The sequence below is a fragment of the Lacerta agilis genome, chromosome 15 (genome assembly GCF_009819535.1).
Source record: "Lacerta agilis isolate rLacAgi1 chromosome 15, rLacAgi1.pri, whole genome shotgun sequence".
In the NCBI taxonomy this organism is placed as follows: domain Eukaryota; kingdom Metazoa; phylum Chordata; class Lepidosauria; order Squamata; family Lacertidae; genus Lacerta; species Lacerta agilis.
Window position 1 is genome coordinate 34,966,986 of NC_046326.1, and position 26,706 is coordinate 34,993,691.

At 46.7% G+C, this 26,706-nt stretch overlaps 1 protein-coding gene across 3 annotated transcripts in view; it reads right to left on the reverse strand.

The window, feature by feature from the left end:
- The window catches only part of RAP1GAP2 (RAP1 GTPase activating protein 2), a 194,491-nt gene that overhangs the window by 95,997 nt on the left and 71,788 nt on the right, over positions 1-26,706 (reverse strand). The window contains exon 1 of one of the 3 annotated variants that reach the window (XM_033171730.1): positions 8,937-9,303. The exons of 1 other annotated variant lie outside the window; for it this stretch is intronic. In XM_033171730.1, coding sequence (XP_033027621.1) covers positions 8,937-9,043 — 107 coding nt within the window. In that variant the 5' untranslated portion in view covers positions 9,044-9,303. Of the gene's footprint in view, positions 1-8,304; positions 8,335-8,936; positions 9,304-26,706 lie in introns of those variants that run through there. One more of the 3 variants, XM_033171733.1, reaches the window with a different exon arrangement.

Genomic DNA, 26,706 nt, shown 5'->3' on the forward strand with positions numbered 1-26,706 from the left:
GGGTCCTAAGCTATAGCTTGTTTGGCTTATACGTAAATCCGGCACTGCCTATGACATAAGATTTTGTGAGCCCCTCCATTAGATCCATGCACCCCTTGCCAAATAATCAACAATGCATTTGCAGACAACTAGAGCTTCGTGTCTATGCCACTACGAGACAGATCCACATTCAACAACGCCCTGTTCAGATGGTTACTTCAACAGGCAAAGTCTCTCCCTTGTTCCTGCAGAGTGTCACTGGATATTCACTCAGGATCAACAGTGACATCCTGGGTTGTTATTCAAATTAACAAGCCTCGTTGTGATTGATCGTTCTGAGAAAGAGCTCAGTGGGGGAGAATTTCATCCTGGCTTGGGAGGAAAAGGAAAGCTCGCAGCAATCAATTTGCAGCATTAGATTTTGCTGGGTTGCTAATAAGGCAGCGGTGTTGACCTCCTGGAAGTCAGAATCTGTTGCCGACCTCTCGCTCCCTCGCTCGCTCCCTCGCATGGGGTGATGGTCAATTGCAGGTGGAGAACAAAGCCCAAAACTCAAAGATGTCACTTACAACATCAAGACTACAGGACAGATTTTTTTTTTAAAAAAAGGTGCTTTTTCACACAGCACCCAGTTAAACTATGGAACTCACTCCCACAGGCGGCAGTGAGGACCACCAACCTGGATCACTTTAAAAGAGGATTAGGAAAATTCAGGGAGGACAAAGCTGTTGATGGCTACTAACCATGATGGCTATGTTCTACACTGTCAGAAGTAGTATACCTCTGAATACCAGTTGCTGAGAAATGCAGGTGGGCAGAATGCTGTTGCCCTGTCTGCAGGCTTCCCACCATAGCTGTCAACTTTTCCCTTTACTTAAGGGAAATTCCCTTATTCCGAATAGGATTCCTCGCAATAAAAGGAAAAAGTTGACAGCTATGCTTCCCACATGCATCTGGTTTGCCTCTGTAGGACCAGGAGGCTGGACATATTGACCTTTGGCTTCAGCCAACAGGTTCTTCATATGTTCTTTCATCCTCCAGCCCTTGGTATAGGAGATTCTAGTTGTGCAAAAGTTGCAAAGTTACGCATCTTTTTGCTTATGGTTGAAGGGGACATTTTCTCCGGACTCAGAACCCCAGGAGGTCCAGTGCTGAGCTGCAAGGAAGCCTGGGAGAGAAATTTGTTTCAGTTCACATTTGAAGGCAGACTTACTTCACACTTTGCAAGACAATACTCAAAGCTAAACACACCTGCCCTTTGAAATTCATACCACTCAGAATTTTGCAGGGTAGCCTCCAGCCCAGTAATGCACAAAAAATGTGTATACCTGGGCAACATTTCCATTGCAATGCATATATTTGTGAGAATAACACACACCGACAAATTATTTTAGGAGCCATCAGTTTGCACACAAAAAAGTGTGCATTGGGAGAAATTTGCACTAAACTGCTGATGAATTTTCACAAGAACTTTTTACAAACAAAAAAAATCACAGCGTGATGTGGAAATATGGAGAACAGAACTTAAGACGGAGAGAAATTCAACAAAAACCAAAACTGGCATATCCCTAGTTGCAAGTCTCCACTCTGGGGCCATTTAGGGGAGAAGGGTGAAATATAAATTAGATTTAAAAATTTAAAAATCCTCCCAGAGTACATAGAACAGGGTTGGGGAACCTATGTTCCTCTAGGTGTTTTTATAGACTACAACTCCCATCAACCATGCTTGACCATGCTGGCTGTGGCTGACGGGAGTTCAAATCCAATAATGTCTGTATGGTCACAGGTTCCCCATCCTCGACTCAAGCTATTGGTTGGCTCTAAACTGTTGCTGAAGCCATGTGTTGCCCTGTACCCAGCCTGGCCTTGCCACCAACCCCAACAGTGAGCTGTCCACGGTCCTGAACAGCTGCGACCTAGCATGTGCCCCTTGCCTTTGCTTGGCCATTGCAGGCTGCAGCCTGGTACAGAACATGACCACTGTTGCCTCTTTCCTTATGTGGCCGCTGCTGTCTCCCTTGCCAGGTCAGCAGTTGCCGCTTTGTTACAACTGCAGACAGGTGGGCCAAGACAGCTATGAAAGACACAACAGCAGCTGCTCCCAGGCCAGCCACAGAGGTGGGCATGGAAGGAAAGTGCCCAAAGGCAACACCCACCAAACAGAAGTTGTTATCTGTGGCCAAAGATCTTGCCCTGTACCAACACAAAAACCACCTGTGCCACAGTAGCTTTTCAAGATTCACATCTACAGGTAACTATGAACTGTTACCAAGAAACTCAGTTCAGCTGGAACTCTGCATAAACCCACCTTGAATAATGTGTTCACTGGTTTTGCTCTGAACCTCCAAGTAAAATGAGGCCCCCAAGCCTCTCTATTTGGCCCTCAGGACTTTCCTCAGTCCACAGCCCCTCACCAGGGCATACTCCTCACCAACCCTACTTTGAGTCCTCTTTGAGTGGCTTCACCTGGCTGGAATGAGTCCTTAAGCCAGGGGTCAGCAACCTTTTTCAGCAGGGGGCCGGTCCACTGTCCCTCAGACCTTGGAGGGGCGGACTATATTTTTTTTGGGGGGGGGAATGAACAAATTCCTATGCCCCACAAATAACCCAGAGATGCACTTTAAATAAAAGGACACATTCTACACATGTAAAAACACGCTGATTCCCGGACCGTCCGCAGGCCGGATTTAGAAGGCGACTGGGCCACACCCGGCACCTGGGCCTTAGTTTGGGGACCCCTGCCTTAAAATCTGTCAATGTCTCTCACTTGTGTGGATGGAGGCTGTGTTAATGCATGTAGAAACCAGCCTACTGTACAAAGGCCAACACTTCCATCCATTGCTCCACCTACATTTGTATCTGGCACTGCCCACCACTAGCATAGGCATCCTCTCGAAAGTGGCCCTGAAGGGAATGCATCCCATCTCTGGTGCTATTGCAAGGAATCAGAGAAAGCTGCAGTTGTTCAAGCCAAGCATTGCCCAACGGGGGGCAACCCTAAGGGTTCCAGCCAGTCTTCCTTTCCGTAGTAGCTGTGCTACTCAGTATCTCCCCTGCTATAGCAGCATTGACATGAGTGCACACCTAATTAGTCTCCGGAATCTTTTTCCATATCCAATGGAAGCGTCCATCCCTGTGCCTTTACGCAGATAGTAATTAATTTTCAGGAAATTACAATGGCACATCCTCCAGCAAGCATCTCCCCCTGGTAATCAAATGAAATCTAAATTTACATTTCCTAGGAAACATCTCCACCTTTCCCCACAAAGGACACGTCACCTGGCTGCAAGTTCTGGTTGGCCAGGGACCCCTCATGACATCCTTGCCACGCTCCAGCAGGAAAATGGTATTGTGATGCTCGCTGACAGCTCATTACCTGTGCCCTTTGTTGGTCAATGTCTTTTCTGCCCAGCCCTGTCCTGAACGAAATCACCCTTTGTGTTAGATCGAACGCCGGTCAGGAATCTTTCTTCCTTTAATTAGACACGTCTCTGTCTCCGCTTTGTTAATTCCTTTGAGTAATGTGCTTGCTGGACTGCTCCACGCCACTCTATTCCAAGCATGTTCCGACCCCATAGATGCCTGCAGGAGTCAGACCTCTTCTTCAGCTTAGCTAGATCCTTAACCTTGCCTCCTCTCCCTGCCTTCCTGCTTCTGAGCTGTGTATATTATCTTCTACAGATTAGAGAGGACCTGTCAGGGACTAGGCGAGGAGGAATGGTGCAGATTGCCTCCCCATCCTGACCCTTCCAGGGAGGAGGAAGAGAAAGACAGTATAGATTTACAAGGGTTTGAGGGAGGTCACAGCTCAGAGACAGATGAGGGGGAAAGAGCTGGGAACTCGTGGGAGAGCCAGAACAGCTAGCTGACACGTTGTCATTAGAAAGCATTCCATACCCTCCATCTCCCAGAACCCGGCGAGCCTTAAAAGTAGGAGAGCAAAGAGCTCAAAGACAGAGGGCACATAGCAGCACCCGTAGAGGAGACGATGAGAATGACGAATGAGGAAGTGGGAGAGATGGGGGGGGTAGAGATTCGATAACACCATTCTCGAAGAGGCTGGGTTCTATAGCCTCTCTCTGTAAAGACTGAAATAAAATAGGAATGTAAGAAACCTTTCCTTGTCTTTATACTTTCCTGGGCAACCAGCCGGAAGCCACTGACAGCATCCTGACACGACCCTGGAAGGAAGCACAACCCAGGGTTACCCTAAAAGGAGGCTAAGTTTTGCTCAGAGTAGGCACACCCAAGTTAGTCATGTCCATTGTTTTCAATGGGTCTCCTCTGAGCAAGACATAGTTGAATGCAACCCAGTTCTGATGATAATAATGGATGATATTAAATGCTAGCCTTACACCCATTGATGTTAATGGGCATGACTTAGGTTCAATAACTTCAACAGGTTTAGTCCAAGTAAGGTTTAGCTGAATACAGCCCAATGAGGATGATGATGATAGGCCATAGCCAACTAAGCTTTACTCAGAGTAGATCCATTGGATGATAGACCCAGGTAAGTCATGCCCATTATTTTCAACTAGCATTTCATGCAGCCCTTTTTCTATTTCTGAAATTACATTGGGAGGGTTTCAAGTAACCCAGGGTTGTGAGCAGACTTAGCTCAAGGCCAGCCGATGAAGGCGACCCCACCTTCAACTACCACATCACCGCTTGAGCCTGGAGAACTTTTTTCAGATGTTCATAGATAACAAGAGACAAGTGCCTTCTTTTCAGACACCTGGTCAGTTTCCCCCATCAAATAATTTGTGCCTGGCCTTTGCCAGTTATCCCAGACCCAGAAGTCACAGGGAAACTCAGGAATCCACTCCTCTTCATTCCCCCTTATTTGGAACGGGCAATTTTAGAATCTTCCTCCTCCTTCCTGCCTCTAACTTTCTCTTTTCCCTACCTCTGATCCCAAAGCCATCATTTACATCAGCAAGCATTTCTTCTTGGTGTGTTAAGGCCTCTGCTGCATTTTGCCTGCTTCCCTAGTACCCACCTTTAATCCACATAACATGTAATCCACGTAGTAATTCCTCTCTCTCTCCATCTCTCTCTCTCTCTCTCTCTCTCTCTCTCTCTCTCTCTCTCTGCAACAGGAGCTATGTGAGTTTAGGACCCAAGCAATGTGGGTGTTGAGCAGCCTGTGTAATGTGCAACAACTATAACCATCTTGCTGTTTTATATTTCTCCACAAGTGCTTCAAGTTGCAAAGCCACTTCTACACACAGACACACACACACACACACACACACACACACACACAAGGTGGCCATTGTGACTAGTAGGGCAGAAGGCAGGGAGGTCAACAGTAGGTGGCGCCAGAGCCAACAACAGCCAGAGCCAAGCAATGCTAGGGTTGTCCCCATCCTCCTCCTTCCCGCTGAGTTCTACAAGAGCAACTGAGGAGGAAGCTGACAGGTAACAGCACTCCCTGGATTGATTAAGACAAGACTGGACACCCTGGCTGAGGACAGACTGAAGCTGGTGGGGTAAGCTGATTCATTGGCTCTGGCTCCATCTACTGTTTGGACTCGCAACTATTGCCTTTTACCTTACCAGACACAATGGGCACAAAGTGCTGCCGCAGATGCACTTAGTTCTCTGCAGCTAATGCATTTTAGTGGAAAGTGAGTTCAGGAACTATCTTCTAGAGTTTCTCGGCCCCAATTGCACCTATTTATTTTTTTTAGCCGAATATGTTTTGGCTGCGTGTACATTTTGACTGGTGTCAAAAGCTGCAGAATCTCAGTGGGCAGACTGTAAAAGAAAAATGGGGAAAGAGAGACAGAGAGAACTTTTCTTCCTGTCCATTCAGAAATGGTCATCCAATTCTATTAGTTGTCCCTAAGTTCCAGGCAAACAAACGTAAGCCCTTCTTCACGCAAAAGACATAATTAACTTACGGCATTAATTGTCACAAGATGTGCTGCTGAACACTAGCTTACATGGCTTTTTGAAAAGGATTAGACAAGCACATGGGGGATAACCCTATTGATGCCTATTAGTTCAGATAACTTGAGGGAGGGAATTTCTAAGACATTACCTTGTGGTGGCTGAGTGGGGATTTGAACCTAGGTCTCCCTGTTGAACACTCTAACCACTGTTGAACCTAACTGAACCACTCTAACCAGCTCTCTCTTGGGGAGCACAACACAATGGTGGCAAGAAAGGCTGAAAATATAAATTTTGGTTTCTCCAAGTTCCATAGTTTTCCAGTCTGAAGCTCAGTTCAGTTCTTCACTTTTCCGCATCCATTTGCGAATTACCTTTTTTTTAAAATTCTCATGAAAATTCACCAGCATTTTAGTGTGAAGTTCTCCTAATATACAATGCTTGTGTGCATGTTTTCCTAATATACACATTTTTTTGTATGTTATTTTCACCAACATAAGGATTTTCCTGCATCCTTTACCCATTTTTGTACATAGTATATGCATTTTTTGTGCGTAGTACTGCAAAATTCAGAGGAGTGTGAAATTCAAAGGCTGGCTGTGTCTTGATCCTTGTATTGTTTCAGAAATGTGCAGAATTTGGCAGGTTTGTGTTTACATGCAAACTGAATCACATTTCCCTCCAGCCCTGATGGGAAATAACTATCCTTGGCATCATTCAATGTTCTAACTTTCACAGAAACTAAAGAGTGGCAGCAACTACTGAGCTACAGATTGTCTAACAAGATAAAGGACTAAGTCATCATGAGTGGTTTTTTTTTGTTGTTGTTCCTAAATTGATCCCTTTAACTGATAATTGATCCTGCTCTTAAGTGAGAGCATATACTTTGGGAAGGGGAGAACATAAGCCATTTCTAACAAACTAATCAACCAAAGGGTATCCTTAGGACAACTTCCAATAGAAGAGCAAACTTTGTGCAAACCATTGCAGGATGGGCCAAGAAGCCCAGTAAGGACTATGGAGAGAAGGAATTCAATTCAATTTTCATTTAAAAGTGGGCCTATCTAATTAGCATTTCCAAAACAATCTGCAAACTGAAGCACAGCTATCCTTTGAAATTCATACATGTACAAATTTTGCAACGTAGATCTCCAGCCAAATAACTTCGACACAAATACATACATTAGGATACATGGAGCATAAACCAAATAAAATAACATTCAAAAATGCATTATATTAAAGGAAAATCCTTTGCAAATATGTGGGGGGGGGACTCATCCAGAGATGTCTATATTTGGGGCAAATCGCAGCAACAAAAAATGCTGGTGAATTTTGATGAGGACGTTTCAAAACAAGTCTGCAGACTGATGTGGAAATGTGGGGAATGGAACAAAATTGGAAAAATAAGTAGCTGGCAAGAATAAAAAATGGAGAGATTCACCCATCTCTAGCAATCTTACACCTACCTAATTGACAGTGACTCCCAATGCTCTGAGGACTTACTTGGCAGTAAAGTGGAGAGGATCACTTGTAACAAACTTTACTTTGACTTTTGAAGGGAAGATGTGACTTGATCAGATGGCATTATAATCACTGTGCCAATGCTAATGGTGCCAGGGGGGTATTTGTGTTCTTAAGGTGATCTGTTTGCTTTGTTGGGGCATTGCACTGAAACAACATCAACACCCACTTCCTTCCACAAAGGCTTTGGCACAACATCCTAATCTGCATCCCTTTCCTGTAACCAAGTGAAGGATGCATTAGCTAAAATAAATGCATATTACTTTAACATTTTGACGGCCGACTCCATTCCCATCTCCCACCCCCCTCCCTGCCTTGCTTTCCTCATGTTGAATTTCAAATTGTAAGCTTCTTGGGGCAGAGGCCTACCCTCTTGTACTTTGCAAAATGTTGTGCACAGTGGTGGTGCTATAGAAAGAATAGGCAACATCAACGAGGAGTCTCCATGCTTTTATTTTAACCTTCCTTTGTTAAATTCCCACTCAATTACTTGCCTCTTTGGCTGGAATCCTGCCAAGGGGATAATTGTTTTAATGTACTTTATAATGGTCCAGTCCAGTCTCTCAGTCTCTCCCCAACCCCAATTGAAATAGCTAACCACAGCAACAACAACAAAACCCACGACAATAATTCCCATCTATTCACACACATTGTATTGCCTACATCCAGACAGTCTGCTTTGCCAGGGAGAAAAGTTAAAAAGATATAAACCACGCCTGAAGAATCAAAGTGCCTGAAATCAAGTCAAACACTGTCAAGTCCCAAAAATAGAGGCTGGGGGAAGGGGGAAATCAAACAAAAACACCCGTCGCCATGGGGAGGAATAAAGAAGTGATTGCTACATCCTGAATTGTCACTGATCGGCTGTTGATCTCCAACAGGGGAACACAACAAGGTTAACAAACTAACATTTCCTCATCTTTTGAACACAGGGCATTGCCCGTGGTTTAGTGAGCGCAGCTGCAACATCATAGCAGCTTCTGATCTGCCCCACACACCCAGGGTTGAGTGGGGGGTTCCTCCAATCACTCTTGCAAATCAAAATCAATCCTACCACTGCAACGGTCCTAGCTTTTGAGTTTTGCAGGAAAGGACATGAGCCTCATACACGACTCCTCCAGCTCTTCGTCAGCACGACGTCCCACAGACACCTTGCCAAACTCCATCTCAAGTTGGGCATTCCAGTTCTCGGCAGCAGATTAGGGAGAACTCCTCTCCTGCCTCCACAGGGTCTCCCTCGAGTAACATCTTTTGTCACCACCGGGTCTCCTGCTCCTGTCCGGAGCGGCGCGCACCTCCGATCAGCAGAGCAACTGAGACACAAACGTTCATCATTGCCATCAAGCTGACACATCCCAACAATGGCCACACAAAGCGAGCGCTTAGCGGCTTGGCGGAGCCCTCGGTGGAACGCTGCTGTTCCCATGCCAAGGCTTGCTCCTGCTTCTTGCACTTCTCCTTCTTCCCCCCCCCCCACACCCTCCCTGTGTTCAAAGAGACGGAAACACAACATACAAAGAGATAGCACATAGAGGAATTACCTTTTCTCTTTATTTTGCTTTCGGGACTTGTGTAACAACCCTATGAGGACAACAGCTGCTCGGATTCCTGCTCGTTTTGCGTGCATCCTACCAGGAGATTGTGACATAGTTAAAGTGACACTTCTGCAGGCAGGTGGTGCTGCCGATGTCGCCAGCCGCTGGCAGGAGACCTGCTTTTAAAAAGTGCACACCTCCCTCCCTCCCTTTCCCGCACACAGGCTCATCCCCCCCCCTCCTCTCCTTTTCTGCTTTTGCTGTGACTGCAGCCGGATAGGTAAGTCCGTTCCCGGAATCAGGTGACTTCTTCCCACTCAGACGACCTTCAAGTCACCTGGAAGCTGGCTGCTCTGTTTTGCTAGGCAAGCCCCTCTTCAGAGCTCCGCTTGCTCGCAGGGGGGTTGCCGAACTGCCAAGCCAGAGGAGCAGAGGTGGCATTCCCGAGTCAATTGAATTGCTTTCAACCATACCGAGCTGCACATGCGGCCGCCGGCTTTCTGCCAATCTGTCACGCCTGCGCTCACAAGCCGTCAGCTTCAGCTCCCGGCTCGGCCCCGAAAGGAGAAGAGAAGTTGAGGACTCGCTTCAGAGCATTCTTGTCGCTTTGTTGTTTGTTTCGTTTCGTTTCGTTTTTTTGCAATGTTCACTACGGTCATTTGGAAAAAGCACTCCATCAAGGGAAGCAGGTGCAGAAGTTAAGAGGGACAGGTTCTGCTTGTCTTTGGGCTGCCAGGAGAAAGATCTACAAGCCGAAATGACAGGACCACTTGCCACCGGGAGACAGACGCTTCTTAGCGCTTTTAACATTGCTCAGCAGAAGATTTTCTCCAAATCCATGTGCATTGTTTATACATCCATGTAAAAGGGGAAGAGAGTGGCGCTTCTGTGGTTTGATGTTGTGGAAACGAAAGCTTTCTGTGAGGTGGGTATGATTAATTGCTAGGGCGGGGTTTGTGTGTATGGTTTTTGGGATGCATTTTTCTCTGCAACAAATTGTTTCCCTTGCTCGGGGAAAATGGGTTATTCAGAGGATCATGTTTCGTATTGCAATTTTCAGTGTAACTGCAGCAGCTGCAATGAATAAATGCTCCTCCCCCCAACCTTTAGTGGATGTCATTTACTGATTGCTGTTAGAGATTAGTAACATTTTAAGAGTATTAAAATGAAAGGGGCTTGATTTGCAACTGTCTGGCGGCTGAACTGCAAGGGAAAGAGATCACTTCATCTGTGCATGCTGGAAGATGAGTGGAAACTGCCTGGATGGCCTGAGATCAGGCACGGCAAACTTGGAAGTTGAGGGGCACCTTGTTCCAAAAAGTTTTCGCCGCGATGGCCCACGCACACTGAGTTCACAAAATCATAATGAGAGCAATGAAGATCCAGAAAGCAATGTGGCCTTGCTCTCACTCTCAGTTGGCTTTGTGACATCATCAAGTAAATAAAGCTGATTGGCTACAGTGTAGCGATGTCATCACATTAGCCAAGTGATCCCACAGGGTCACCCATGTGGCAATACACAGGAAGGAAAATATTAGTTCTTTTTCAAACAAGGAGGGGGCACTGAACAAGCAACTGACTGGAGAAGCAATGGTTCAAAGTTAAAGAGGCCGCAGACACGGTCCTGGATCCAATCTCTGACGTTGTCAGGTAGGGATGGAAAAGACAGCTGTCCGAAAATCAGGAGAGGTTATACCAGTCAGTTTCCCGGGCCGGCCCATACAAGAGGCAAGGTGAGGCAACTGCCTCAGGCGGCAGGGTCCACTGGGGCAGCAGATCCTGATGTCAATCTTTCTTCCCCCCACCCAACGTCCTGTCTCTGATATAGATCTTCCCTGTCCCCTTCTTCCCTGGCAAGGAGGAAGGGCGCCATTTTGGGGCCTGCCTCAGGTGCCAAAATGTATTGGGCTTGGTCAGTGCAGAAATCGCTTAGCCAAGTGGAGCCAATGGCTTGGTCTAAAGCAGCTTCTTTTTGTGGTCTATGGTGTGTGGTGTAGTGGTTAAGAGTGGTAGACTCGTAATCTGGTGAACCAGGTTTGCGTCTCCGCTCCTCCACATCAGCTGCTGGGTGACCTTGGGCTAGTCACACTTCTTTGAAGTCTCTCAGCCCCACTCACCTCACAGAGTGTTTGTTGTGGGGGAGGAAGGGAAAGGAGAATGTTAGCCGCTTTGAGACTCCTTTGGGTAGTGATAAAGCGGGATATCAAATCCAAACTCTTCTTCTTCTTCTTCTTCAGTCAGGGCATTGCCTTGCCAAACTCTCAAGCCAGCCCTTTATTTGCCTGTCTCCTTAAATCACAACCAGACTAAGGAGTGGCCCTGCCTATCAGCACCTTCCTCATTAGTCCGATGCTTGCAAAACTCAGCAAGGGGGACAAAGCCATAGCTACTTGGCTCTGCCTTTCACTGGCTCTGGCGCCACCTACTGTTGGTCTTCCTGCCTTCCACCCTGGCGGTTCCAGCGGGCACCAGCCACTTGCTGGGTGCAATTCCTGCAAGGCGCCCAGCATCCCTGCACAGAGACCCCTGATGCACTCCAACCCAAGAACCTGTTCATTTTTGCTGCTACAGAGAAGGGTGGGCTGTTGTACACGATGAGCTGCAGGCTACATACAGGAATGAATGTTGCCAGGGACAGAAACCATACAGCACATCTTGCTTCCACCCACCCCCCCCTCTCCCGCCGCCAAACAAAATGCTTCCCACACTTCCTGTTCGGTGCTAAAACACAGAATCGGGAACGTGGGCTGCAACCTTCTGGCCCATGTTGCTTTTGAGGATCAAGGTAAAAGCACAGACATTTGAAGAACCAGAAGGAATATTTCTCCCCTGCTCGTGACTGGCTTATTGATCACATTGCTGGTTTGAGAGGACAATGTGTTTATAGATTTATATTGCATTGTGATGCTGCATTAAATTTTTAAAAATCACGTATCAGCTTTTTTATGGTGTGTATTATTATTATTATTATTATTATTATTATTATTATTATTATACTGCCCTATACCCGGGGGTCTCAGGGCAGTATTGTGCATGTTATTATAATAATATTAACATATAATATTATTATATATAATAATATAATAATATTATTACATATAATATTATTATATGTAATAATATATTATAACATATGATAATATATTATTATGATGATGCAATGGGGGAGAATTGATCGTTGGTATTGAGTTCATCAGGGGTAGGGAAAACCTTTTTCATCCTGAGGGCCATATTCTGATCTAGGCAAGCTTCCAAGGGCCACTTGCCAGTATTGGGTGGGGCCAGGGGCTAAAGTGGGTGGAGCAACAAATTTTAAAGCCATCACTACCTCTTGTGGGGGTGAGTTCCGTAGTTTAACTCTGCACATTTCCATTTGTGTTTCGGTTTGCGTATTAGATAGCTGTGTTTCGCTTCACATATTGGTTCAAGAAGTGCAAGTTAGGTGGTTTCCCACCCAGATCCAACTTCTCTCACCTTCTTAGGAGGGCTTCTCGAAAGCCCTCAGCTGTGACACAATTCGACTTTCAAGATTTAGTTGTCATGGAGATCAAACATGCCCAGACTCCACCAACACCCTAATCATTTTACCCATCCACTTACCCAGACAAGAAGCCAGTGAGACAAACATTAACCTCACAGTCTCTGGGTTTTGAAATTTAGGTGCTCAAAGAAAGTGGGAGGGCAGCAATACACACAGAAACAAGGTGAAACTTCTCCATGATTCACACGTGTGTGAATATCTGGCAAAAGGTGGCTTATAATGCTGATTGACAGGCACTGAAATAAAACACCCAGTGCCATCGTCTTGCTGTGTTGGACCTGCCAGCGGCTCAGGATTCCTCAAGAGGCGATTAGGGGCGAGGGGGGGGGGGGGAAATGAGATTCAGTTCGTCTGTAGAGGCAAACCTACCAAATTCACAAAAGAACACATGGACCTTAGCCTGGAGAAGAGGAGACTGAAAGGAGATATGACAGCCACCTTCCAGTATCTCGAGTCCTTTCACATGGAAGATGGAGCAAGCCTGTTTTTACCTGATCGGGAGGGTAGGACTCGAACCCATGGCTTCAAGTTACAAGAAAGGAGATTCTGACTAAACACCAGGAAGAACTTTCTGGCAGCAAGAGCTGTTCGACAGTGGAGGCGACTCCCTCAGAAGGTTGTGGACTCTCCTTCCTTGGAGGTTTTTAAGCAGAGGTTGGGTGGTCATCCGTCATGGATGCTTTAGCTGAGATTCCTGCATTGCAAGGGGGTTGGACTAGATGACCCTTGAGGTATCTTCCAACTTTATTATTCTATGAACCAAAGCACAGCTATCCTTTGAAATCCACACCTCTCGAAATTCTGCTCTCTAGCCAAGTAAAGCTTACATAAATGTGCCCAGGAAGAGTGCTAGTGTCCTTGGGTCCTGCATGTGTGCTTCCTACCAAGAATCTGGCCAGCCATTGTGAGAACAGGATGCTGGATGAAATGGGCCATTGGCCAGATCCTGCAGCCAGGCTCTTCTGGTGTTTGCTCTCTCTCTCTCTCTCTCTGCTCTGCTCATTCATTCCTGGGCAGCTTACAGCTGTGGTCCTGGGCTACCTCGTGTTAATCATTTACAAGAAACAGAGTGCTGTCCAGCAAAGTCCACAATCTGTTTTAGATAGCAAGCACAACTTAAAAAAAGAACAAAACCTGGATAACAGAGAGGCACAAGTCCCTGAACACTGGGGGGTGGGGTGGGGATGTTAAAGGAGCACACAACCAGGCCTGGTGGGCAATAAAAGGATGACTTTCACTCCTCGCTCCTATCGGATACATCCAACCAACTGTTCAAGGGCACTTCTTCTCTGTGGAAATGTGACCCTCGGAATCAATGAAGCCCAACCTGATTTGTCTGAGTAACTGTGGGATACACCTGGCTACCTCCCGGCAGATGTAGTTTATGGTCTCAATTGTTCAGAGGCATTCAGGGCAAAGAAGCGAAATGGCTCGTCCTTTCTGCCTCTGAAAGGGCACCACCACCCATTTGTACCAATGCCCTTCCGACGGTGCCCTTTCCTAACTCGCAGAGAGAAACCGGAGCCTGTCCTGGCCCCTGTTTGGTGGACGCGTTGCTTGGCCTCTCTTGCCAAAGGATCTTAAGGCGTACATTCCTACGGCACACAATTCAGGTTACAGTCTGCCAGTGGTGTGTGGCAGAGGTTCAGCTGTGTTTGACGCGCCCCCTGGGCTCTCATCTTGAAAAGCAGGGAAGACGTAGTCATCCACATGGTTGGCACTCCAAGCCAAGGGACTAGGCAAGCAAACAGGCACTCCCATCCAGTAGGCTGGGTTTTCTGAGTCTGTTCTGACTGTCGCAGTTATCTCTTGCACCCTTGTTTACAAAGGTAGAGTCAATGGGGCCAACTCGTGGTCAGATCTCTCTGTAGATGGGATGGGGCTCTTGGGGTGTGGGAAGCAGCTCCGGCACCACTGAGGTGCCTGATGACCTGGCAGTCTGCTCAGCCCTTCCCTGGGGTCCAAGGCCATAACCACTAGCTTGCTATGCTCCTCCCCGGAGTCCCATTCTGACAGTTCCCAGTTTTTCTCCTCCCTCAGGCCAGTCCTCTCAAGATGTCTCCACAGGGCTCAAGATGCAGTCATTGCCAGAGAATGCAATAAATTCCTAGAACCATAGAATTGTAGATTTGGAAGGGACCCCGAGGGTCATCTAATGTAACTCTCTGCGGTGCATTCTCTAGGCCAGGCATGTGTAACCGGTCGATCGCGATCTACCGGTCGACCGCAGGGTGTCCCTGGTCATTCCTGGTGAAATGTGGGTTCCTGATTGATCACCCCCCAAAACACACACACACAACTTTGGCTCATCCTCCCCCCAAAAAGCTCAACAATTCTGGTCAATCCTCCCCCCCCAAAAAAAGCTGAACAACTCTGGTCAATTCAATGGGTAGATCACTGCCAGTTTATTTATGGTTGGAGTAGATCGCAGTCTCTTGGAAGTTGGACGTGCCTGCTCTAGCTAGGCTAATGATACATATGGAGAGCCCTGTCCGATCAGAGTAAATGTCCAGCATCCTGTTTTTGCACAGTGACCAACCAAGAGACTCCATGAAGCACTGGAGCAGGGGGTGGAGGGAACAGCCCTCTCCTGTTATTCCCCAATAACTGGTATTCAGAGGTGGACTGCCTCCAAAAATGAAATGCCCTACTCAAAGCTCTGAGGGTTAAGAACATCTGAGTCCCAGAGGACCAGATCACGAGGCCCATCTAGACCACATGTTGAGGAAACTTTACCAGCCAGGGAGCCAGATCCCTATTTCCCCACCTCTGGAGGGCCAAATTTGACAGGTGGGTGGAGCGACTCACCTATCAATCCCCTGATGTCACCATGACACAATAACACTGCACTTTAAAGCTCTGACTGTCCAGATTTCAAAGCTCAGAACGGGGCTGTTTGGAAGCCCCTTCCCAAGCAGCCTCACGCTGCTCTTTAAACCTCCAGGTTTCAAAGCTTGAAAGAGTAGCATGGAGGCTGTTTACAATTGAAATGCAATTCTCCTTCACATTTTGCACTTTTCTGAATTTTTCATTAAGGTTCCCTGGCAAAGTAATGTGCTGGGAAAAGGCATAAACTAGGGTGAAAAGCTCCAAATGTCTGGTTTGACCCTTAAGGCTGATTCTGATGCTACATTAATGTCACATTTGCCAGGCACTGCATCACTCACACTTTCTGTAGCTCTGCTAAAACTGTATTTTTCACATTGCCAGTTTGTAGATCTCAGCTGAGAGAAAATCCATGACCTGAAATGAACTCCAGAGCAAAGGGATCTGGTCATAAGCTAGACCTCTCTGAGTCCACAGTTCATATGCTCTGGTAATGACCTTTTAAACCTCTCTTTAGTTTGTGACCACAATATCAAATGCACAGCCTTTGTCCACACACACACACACACACACACTACAGGTAGGACAATACTATTTAGAAATGGTATCAGGCTGAAACTGAGCACCTTCCATTTGGTGCATGTTGCTGCCCCATGTGGTGAGTTAAAAGAATAGCAGCTTGGAACATCTTCATGGCAGTGAAACATGCTCTGGGTTGGCCCTACCCACCCCAAGCCTGTCCATTATTCCCTCTTGGAAAGGAAGGGGTATAGAAGACTTCCTGTTTTGGATGCGGTCTTTCCTGAGCAGGAAGATCTTCCTGCCTCTGGTGTTTCTTTGTGCATCACTCGGATCTGACTCTGGGCTGGTCTCTTGGCCCTGAATCCCTAGCTCAGTTCCTAGATCCCAGCTCACCTTTGCCGGTCGCCTACAGATTAGCACTGTCAAGCTGCACAGTCCTAAAGGCAGCAAGGTATATGACACCTGAGATGTAACCACTGTCATCCAGAATTTCCACTTACCTGGGACTCCAGAGATGTGGCATATGCTGCATGGGCTGGTCCCCCCAGGGACCATTGTCTTTTCCCCATACAGCCATGCGTGGGATTCTCAGTGCCTCCCCCTCCTGCAACGTGGGACATTGGCCGATGGCTGTCTGAATTAGCCAGTCAGGGGACTGCACAGGGCAGGGATGTGATGCTTTAAAAGGAAGGCTGCACTCAGGGGTCCCCATTCTTAGGAAACTGCCACTGGATTCACCACCCACCCAGTCTGTAAGTGCCCTGCCTGAAGGTGAGTGGACAGGGTAGTGTGAGGAACTTGGTATGGTACATTTGGTTGCCATATTTGGGGCCAGGGAGCAATTTGTTTCCTGCAGACAAATTGGCTGGTCCACAGTTTTATCCTGCCTGATAGAAAACATCACAACTTTGGGCAGATAAGGCATTGGGTTGGATCCTTAACTGAGCAGGTACCCCATTAAAAGGGTCCAGGAACAGGTTTTGTCTGGGAGCTCACACAGGAGCCAATGGGCCACCTTGGGAGGAAAGGCTATCTAGCCATTGCTCTTCCCCATTCAACCATGTGAACCCTATCAGTAAGGAGGTCTAAGCTGGATGCTCCAAGCTTAGACTGTGTGGCTTAAGCAAGCCATCTTTGTGTTTCTATAAAAAATAATTTAGAAACTCTCATCACTTTGGAACCTACGTTTTACTGCCTGTTTTTCTTACTGCTGTATGGAAAAGCACATGAATCTGACCTTTGAAGAGGCTGTAAGTAAAGCATTTTTAACTTACCAAACATGTGGGCTCTTTCTATGCAAAGGAAAGTGGGGCACTTTGGAAGCAACTTAGAAGAGCATATTTTACAGGTCCTACAGCCTATATTTCTATGCTTTGCATTACTGCATGTTTTGTGATTTTAAATCTCTGCTGGGGTTCTCTCATCAAAGAGTACCCCCGGGGAATTCTTCTTTTTATAACACCTAAGTATTTTTTTCCTTTAGCCAAATACAAAATATACCAACATAACCTACCCATTTCCTGAAACAATACACAAATACACAAATAAAAAAGCCACCATTCAAAATTCACACTGCTCTGAATATTGCAAGTCAGTACTCCAGTCAAGTAATATATAAACAATGCATATAAGCGGTTAATCTGTTCATAAAAATGCATATATTAGTGAAAGAAACATACTGAAAGCATTATACTAAGCTAAATTGCTTGCCAACATGTGTGTTAAATGAAATCTGTACTAAACTGCTGGTGAATTTTCAAGATGAGTTTTCTTACTATACAGGTGAAACTCGAAAAATTAGAATATCGTGGAAAGGTTCATTTCTTTCAGTAATTCAACTTAAAAGGTGAAACTAACATAGACTCATGACATGCAAAGCGAGATATGACAAGCCTTTATTTGTTATAATTGTGATGATTATGGCGTACAGCTGATGAGAACCCCAAATTAACAATTTCAACTTTGGGGTTTTCATCAGCTGTACGCCATAATCATCACAATTATAACAAGCAAAGGCTTGACATATCTCGCTTTGCATGTCATGAGTCTATCTCATATATTAAACTCCAGTCGGTAATGAAAACAATTGCTTGCATAGATGGACTTTTCCACGATATTCTAATTTTTCGAGTTTCACCTGTATAAGAAAGTTGTCAGGATGTCATCATGCTGCTTTTCACCAGATGGATCAAGCCATCTAGTCAGCCTCCTGCTCTCACAGAGGTCAACCAGATGCAAAGACCATAAGCAACAATACTCTCCCCTCCTGCGGTTTCCAGAAACTGGCATTTAGTGGCGTACTGCTTCTGATAGAAGAAGAAGAACATTGCCACTGTGGCTAGCAGCTATTGATAGCCTTATCTTCCACCAGTCAGTCTAACCCTCTTTTAAAGCCAAGCTGTTTGGTGGCCACTGCTACCTCTTGTGGGAGGAAATTCCATGTTGGGCCAGGAAAGATAAATTGTCCCTTCCTACATTCGAATAAAGCTCATGCTGGGGGGATGGGAAGTCCCAGCAGCAGCCAAAAATACGCCAGGAAACTGCAAGCTCAAACTACTGGTATGTGAACACACACTTCAGTTCGTATGACCTTTAGGAAATAGAGTTCCATTAGCTATGCAAAGCAGGGGAAGTCTATTAAAATTCCTTGGCATTTATTCCTCAAAGAAGGGAGCTTTGCTGCTAGATAGAGAGTATAATTTCAGAAGGACAAAAAGGTCCTACACACACACAGTCAATTAGGTGCCATGGTGAATATATCATTTGGGTACTCCGACTGTGGCCTATTCATCAAGACTCCTAGTTGCCACTTTTCTAAGAAAATGAGAAATCTAGAAATGCCAACCGGTGGCAAGGTGACAGCAAACTTTGACCCTAGTTCACGAACCTCGGTTATATCAAGAGATGGGTTCAAACACATTCACATTATTAGAAAGGGTCGTTGGTAAAAAACAGAAACCGCTCTGATGTATGCCTTCTAACTGCCAAGGCCAATTAAAATACAGATCCCACTTGAAAATATCTTTGTTTAAACTGATATCAATGTAGAATTCCTGTCTGCTTTGCAAGTCTACTCTGGTCTTTTGCTGCCTCATTTTTATGGCAGGCTATTTGGATGGTCCATTTTGCAAACCCGTATAGCAACTGGTTCTGGAAAGGTGTCCATCTGTATACACACAGAGAATTCTTAGGAACTGGCTCTGTACAAATAGAATCACGATTTAAGGCGGAACTATTGATATTATACATTCAGGACCAGAGTTAGGGGTCAGCACTGATGGGAAGCTGCCAATGGCCCGAGCCTTCAGGAGGACCCACCTTGCTGCCAATCCAAAATTCCAGCTGTAGGAATCATAGAATCATAGAACTATAAAATTGGAAGGGACCCTGCAGATCATCTAGTCCAGGAATACGCAGCTGCCACATATGGGGATTGAACCCGCAACCTTGGGATTATCAGCACCATGTTCTAACGAACTGAGCTACATGTTGAACATGGAAAGCTGCCTTTAACTGAGCCAGACTCTTGGTCTGCCCAGCTTAGTATTGTCTTCATCGATGGGCACTGTCTCTCCGGGGTTTCAGGCAGGGAGTCTCTCCCAGTCCTGCCTAGAGACAGGGGTGGAGGAAGGGGGTGCGGTGGGGACGGTCCACCCTGAGTGTCACCACTGAGGGGGGTGACAAAATGCCGGGTGGCACTCACCGCAGGGCCTGCAGCGCACATGAGCCACGCGTCTCTCCTGGGAGTGACACGGTGGCTTGGGCGCCCGCAGGCTCCACGCTGCCCCCAAACGGTCCGCCCGCTGCCTCCCCCCCCCCAGCTGTAGGGCAGCTGAGTGGGAGGAGGCAGGCAGACTCCTCGGAGGCCCCATGGAGCATCCTGCCCTGGCTCACCCCACCCTGCCAATCGGCTTGCTCCACCGCTGCCTGGAGGTGCCACTAGGGATTAAACCTGGGACAGTCTGCATACGAAGGAGGTCCTCTGAAGCTGAGCTATGGTCTCTTTTTACAAAGGGAGTCTGGGAAATTGCTTTGGGCCTAGTCCAGGCAGGGCCAAACGTGGCCCTCCAGCTGTTTTGGGACTACAGTTCCCATCATCCCTGCCCACTGGTACTGTTAGCCAGGGATGATGGGAGTTGTAGTCCCAAAACAGCTGGAGGGCTACGCTTGGCCATGCTGGCCTAGTCAAACCGATGGAGCATCTAGCTTAGTACTAGCTCTCCAGGGTTCTCAGCCCTCCTTGGAGATTCTAGGAACTGAACCTGGAGCCTTCTGAATGCAATGCAGATGCTTGCCTGCTGAGCTACAGCCAGTCAGTGTGTAGACAGTACTGAGCTAGATGGACCAATGGTCTGGCCTGCTATGAGACAATCTTTTCAGCATCCTTTTCAATTTTGTCTCTGACTTTGTACACCTCCCTGAGAACTTCCCTGAACCTGGGCAAAGTGAAAACCACAAAAATACACCAATAAGCCAATAAATAAATAAATATAATGCATAGGTTGTGAGAGGGAGAAATCCCATTTCCCTCTCTCTCTCTCTCTCTCTCTCTCTATATATATATATATAATCGCGAACTTTAAAAAAGAAATCACCATCAATGGACAACCTTTTCCCTTCTGCAAGCTAATTATTAACAACCGTATAAGTCAAGCCATTCTTGTATTTAGCCATTAACTAAATAATTTGTGTTCTTACAATGCTCTGAGAAAAGGGGACATACTTTTCCAGGAAGACAAAAGCCTGCTAAATAAATCTTAAGGTATCTAAACTATCTAATATAAACATTTAGACAAGACTGGGCCACAATCTGCCCTTGCAAACGATTTGACATCGCAGAGCCCATTCAGAGTGAGGGCAGCACATTTTTGTCATTAAATAGGAGGGTATGTTTGCCCCATTTCACAGCTCCACCTCTCCCCCCACACACACACACACACAAATGCAAAAAGCAGAGAATACCATAGATTATACCTGTCCCTTCAATTCTGCCCAGTCCTAATTGATATTTTGAGCATTTTCTGACCTTGGCTGCAAATTGGGACCTCGTTTGAAAATGATGCAGATCCCAAGAGCTCAGCGTTAAATGGAAATAAATTCACTGAGTGGAGGAAATAAGACATTGTGATACAGGCGTTCTGCTCCATTTTGCTAGTGAACTGGGTGATTTAAGCATGCTCATTTTGCTGTTAAAGACAGTAGAATGTTAGGCCTGATGGTTTTCTGAGAAGGAACAATTATGCCCAATAATTTATTTAGCCTCTATTCTTACATAGATTTGCAATACCGTACCCAGAAGTAATATGCTTTCTAAAATGATTGCTGAGATGTAGACTCATGCAATAAATTTGGGCCCCACCTGCACTGTTACACGTAAAGCAGTATCATTCCACCTTTAACAGCCATAGCTTCTCCAAAATATTCAGGGGCGTTCTTAGCCCCTTGGCTGCCAGGGGCGGGGCATCACGGTGCGTGCGTGCGTCATGATGTCATGAGGCACGCGGCGCCCCGCCCCGGGGGTGCCAGGCGGTGGATTTGGGAGACTCCCGAAGCCTCCGCCCGGCGGCGGCACCCCTTCGTGCCGCGGCTGCTCGTGCCTGCGTGAGCAGCCGCTGCACGAAGGGGTGCTGGGCGGCGGATTCGGGAGTCTTTGCGGGCTGCAAGTCCTTGGCGGAGCGCAAGTCGGGGCAGGGAGAGGGACGGGCCAGCAAGGAGGGGTGTCCCTCCTCACTGGCCCGCCCCTCTCCATGCCCCGGCTCCGCAAGCCAGCCAGCAGCGGAGCTCGGCAAAGGGGCAAGGGGCAGGCCAGCGAGGAGGGGGTGGCACCCCACCTCGCTGGCCCGCCCCCTGCCTCCATGCCGAGCTGCGCCACTGGAAGGGGGGGCTATTTTTTGCACTGCCGGGGCGAAGCCGCAGGGGCGGCCAGTGAGGGGGGGTGACACCCCTCCTCGCTGGCTGCCCCTGCGGCTCCACCCCGGCAGTGCCAAAAATAGCCTAAAAAGAATTTTTAAAAAAAGTTTTTTAAAAAGCCCAGTGGGCAGGGCCGCCCGCCGATGTCTCACCACCAGCAGGGGCGCTGCCCGGGGCCGCCCGCCCCCTCCGCCCCCCCTGCGATGCCCCTGCAAATAATCCTGGGGGCTGTGGTTTGTTAAGGAGACTCTTATTACTTCACAGAGCTTCAGCTCCCAGAGTTCCCTGGGAAGAGGGGTAGATTGTTAAACCACTTTATATGTATTGAATAGATGGGGCCTTTGCCAAGCCCCCACCCAACTTTGCCACACTTTTCACTGGCTCCAGGGATGGTCCCCCTTTCAGTATCCCCCCCCCCCAAAAAAGGTTCACTCTCTCTACTCTCCTGGGTGCAAAGGCTAGGAGATATTGCTCTCACTCAAATTTACCCTCACTCAGATTTGGCTTTAAATAATGTAGTCTGAAATCAAACGGCGGTGTTTCCTGCCTTCGCTGTGGTGTCTTGTGGGTAAAAAGCAATTATTATTATTATTATTATTATTATTATTATTATTATTATTTAAAAACCACTCTGATGAAAACACAAAAAGTGGTGGGAAAGGAGGTGGGTGTTCTGAAACCATTTTCCTCTCCCCCCCCCAAACCCCTCGCTGTTTTAGTATCATTTTGAGTATTTTAACTTCACATGTTTTAATGTATTGTTGTAATTTTTCCATGATTTTAATTGTTTCCTCTTTTTGTAAACTCCTTTGAGATGTTTTTTTTCATATTTGCAATCAAGTGGAGTATAAATTTTACGAAATAAATAAAATGAAAATAAGTACGTTGGTGGTGACCCGTGCCTTCCTACTGTTCTGTTTTTTCGCCACTCACATTAACATAGCAAGAGGAGGATGCTGGGGAGGGTGGGAGAAACTGCCTCCTTGCTTAAAAGAGGGATCTTGCTTCTTTGAAGGCTGCATTCATGCAACTAGGCCATGACCTTTAACTGAAGCAAATGATGACTTCCGCCTGTCACATGTGTAGGTGGAAGCTCCCGATCACAAACATGGCATTTGTTGCGGTGGTTAACCTTTTGCTCTTTCAAGGAAAGCATCCTGCCCCAATTCTGTTGCAAAACCACAGCTCTACTCTAACAATATTGCTTGCCGCCCCTTTGTGTCACATAGTCTTCATCTACTCTTCAAAGAAGGAGCATCTCCACCCCCATCGTTCAGCCCGGACACTGAGGTCCAGCTCCGAGGGCCTTTGGGCGGTGTGGTGTAGTGGTTAAGAGCGGTAGACTCGTAATCTGGTGAACCGGGTTCGTGTCTCCGCTCCTCCACATGCAGCTGCTGGGTGACCTTGGGCTAGTCACACTTCTCTCTGAAGTCTCTCAGCCTCACTCACCTCACAGAGTGTTTGTTGTGGGGGAGGAAGGGAAAGGAGAATGTTAGCCGCTTTGAGACTCCTTTGGGTAGTGAAAAGCGGGATATCAAATCCAAACTCTCCTTCTTCTTCTTCTTCTTCTTCTTCTTCTTCTTCTTCTTCTTCTTCTTCTTCCCTCCCTATGAGAAGTGAAGTTACAGGGAACCAGGAAGAGGGCCTTCTCGGTAGTGGCGCCTGCCCTGTGAATCGCCCTCCCATCAGATGCCAAGGAAATAAACAACTCTTTGACTTTTAGAAGACATCTGAAGGCGTTTTAATATTCTGTTGGGAGCCAGCCAGAGTGGCTGGGGAAACCCAGCCAGATGGGTGGGGTATAAATTATTATTATTATTATTATTATTATTATTATTATTATTATTATTATTCAAAGCGACTGACATCCAAGTGATTTTAAATACCCCCACTCAGCAGTTTCATGTACAGTAGATGTTGAACGGCATAGAGGATGAAAATGAACCCTGGGGGATTCCATATGGGGCCCAGGAGCATCACCCTTTGTAACGGAGTACCCAGCTAGGACTGGAACCACTACAAAGGGGTGCCACCCACACCTAACTCGGACAGCGTCTCCAGAAAGGTATCGTGGTTGGTGGTATCCATGAGGGCCATGAATTGTGTGGTGTTCCAGATGTTGTACAACAGGGGTATCCAATGCGATATCCCTCCAGATGTTGTTGAACCACAACTTCCATAATCCCTGGTCCATGCTGGGTGGATCTCATGGGAGTTGTAGCCCAACAACATCTAGACTGCCAAATGTTTCCCATCTGTGATGTGCAAGGCTGCTGCCTTAATATCTACTTAAAAAGAGGTGAGAAGAATTTGGCAGATTTCCCAAGGCTGTAACTGCGGGTCTTCATGTGAATCTCTCCTGGATGCATGCCTGCTGTATATAATCTGTGGTTCTGTTGAGCAGTCCTGATCAACAGCCTTCAAAAGCATCTTGCAATCTGTTTATGCAGCAAGATATCAAACCACAGCATGGCAGAAAGGCAGTTTAGGAGACTCCACATTGCTTGAGACACCACTGTCGGTTCTTATACAATGTGCTTGAAGTTTGCTGCTCTGAAGTGTTGAGATGTTTGAAATACGTTGTTTTGATGGCAGGGTGCTAAAACCAAAATGTAATGCCGAGCAAAATCCTACCGATGTGCATCTCAGTTATGTGTTAGCATGCTAGGAGATCTGGATCGGAAATCATATTCCGATACTGTTTTGTTAAACACAAGCTTTAATTTTTTTTCGAATTTGGGGCCCTCTATTTGACCTGATTGTTGAGTATCGACCCTTTTGCTTGCACAAAGCTCACATGAAGGTTTGATTACATCCAGCCTTTATTGTTCTGTCTTGTTTATAGAACAGCTATACAGCAATACACCTCTATCCTGATTTGCCTGAAGGGTGTCTATACATCTTCCCGTGAGCCATTCATTCATCACACAGTTTTCGATGTTTCCTCCATCACTTTCCAAACTGCCAAAACTCTTATGCTTTTTTAATGCGTATTGGTGGCAACAGGGCTCTTTCATTGCACAAGCACAGACTTCCTTTTTATTGTTGCATCCACATTGATTTGTGCTCATGGTGCTATTGGGGCAGTCAAACACAATGCTGTTCTCAATGCTGTTTGCATCTACAAAAGTTCTGAAGGCGGTCACACCGCTCCGTTTCCAATCAGTGCACATCCTGTGACTGACAGCCAAGGCCATGTCCTGGATTGGTTGTAAGTAGGCAGGCAGGGTCTGGCCGAGAGCAGACTGAGGTTGGTGGGACACCAGAATGCTGGTGGACCATAACAATGATCCTGGAGTCAGATTCCTCATCTTCAGGGAATGAGGGCAAATACTCTGAAGAGGAAGAGGAAGGGCATGCAGGAAGAGCCCTAGAAACACTCTCAGATGAACCTGTGGGGCCAGCAACCCCCTCCCCCCATCCCATCCCATCCCCTCTACAGAAGACCCAAGAAGACTTGAGGCTTCCTTGCTCCACCACAGTAGATTACTGGAGAAGGCTGGACCCTTTAAGCAGGGGCGTAGCAAGGGGCAGTCCGCCCCATGTTCCATAATTGAGGGGGTGACAAATTATCAAGGAACAATTACTGCCCTACTAGGGTGGTTCATAAAAAACTTTTTTTTAAAATGCCTGCTCCAAAGGTCTTATCGTACTATACTAGGGATTATATAGCTATATATGAAATTTCATGCATATCGGTTAGTATCTTGACCCTCCTCCACCAAAATAGCTGTTTACTTGGCTGTTTTCCTATGTCGTGAAGGCTGAAATTTCAGTTCAGTGGAGCACTTACTGTTCCCAACCCTAACCAGATTACAAGTCTACCGCTCTTAACCACTACACCACACTGGCAATAAAAAAAACAACAACAATTGCAAGGCTGAGCAGAACTAGTAATGAGCTGAGGTGTCGAGAGGGGGGCATTTGGCTCAACTAATTATTGGTATGGGTATTCCTACCTGGAGAAGTTTGGCTTCTGAATGCATATTACCCCACTGTCACCGCCCATTCCATCCTCAGCTCCTGTAGACCATAAATAGGTAATCTTTGGGCCTTTGTTTGGAAAGGAGGGTTGTGATTCTGCCACTGTGGGCTTTACCCTAGCAGAAGAGAAGTCAGGGTTGTGTTCTGAAACTGACATGGAGGAGAGAAGAATGGCTTCTGGAGCTCAGGCCTCATAATAAACCCACGTTCCCAGATTTCAACGAGAAAGCTCCATCTTGTTCTGCTAGGGATGTTTGTTTTGTAAGGCTCAGCTAAAAAGCAGTAATCTGCTTAGTTTTTAAAAAAAAATCCTCCTCAAAACTAAGAGACCTGGGAGTGAAAATCCATAACCCATATGGTATCCTTATCTCACAGGCCATTAAACTTCAGGGGCTGGAGGAGGTAGTCAACTAATATTTACTTTCAATGGGTTGTTCTGCAAGGCATATTCCATTTAGCCACCAGCAAACAGCACTCTCTTTAGCGAGCCTCAAAGGAGAGAGAGCTTGAGACAGAGCTTGAGACAGACAGAGAGATAGACAGACACACAGATAGGCAGATGCAGATATATCTTTGTAGCAATAGTAGCCCGCCCACCCGCCCCCCATACAGATGTAACTGTGAACTAATCCATCTTTAAATACAACCAAGCTGGCTTGATAATTGTGCTACATTCCCAGCATACGGAATTTGCGAACAGCATGTGTTCCTGGCAGATTGACTGCATTTTCTGTGGTGTTATTGTTTTTTGAAATGGCCATCTGCATTATCAGAATCTGATGTGTAATTTATTTATTTTTTTAACAGAGAAAGTATTGGGGCTTGAAGACCACCCAGAAGCCCTATTCTCTCATGCCAGGTGTCAGGAAACCCCCCTCCCCGCGGGTGGTAGAGTCGCGGGAGCGTTCGCAGTATAGAGAACCCCCTCCACTATTTACCAGTTCGTCCTCCCCCTTCTCCGCCGGAAGCAACCATTCCTCCAGTGGGGAGGGG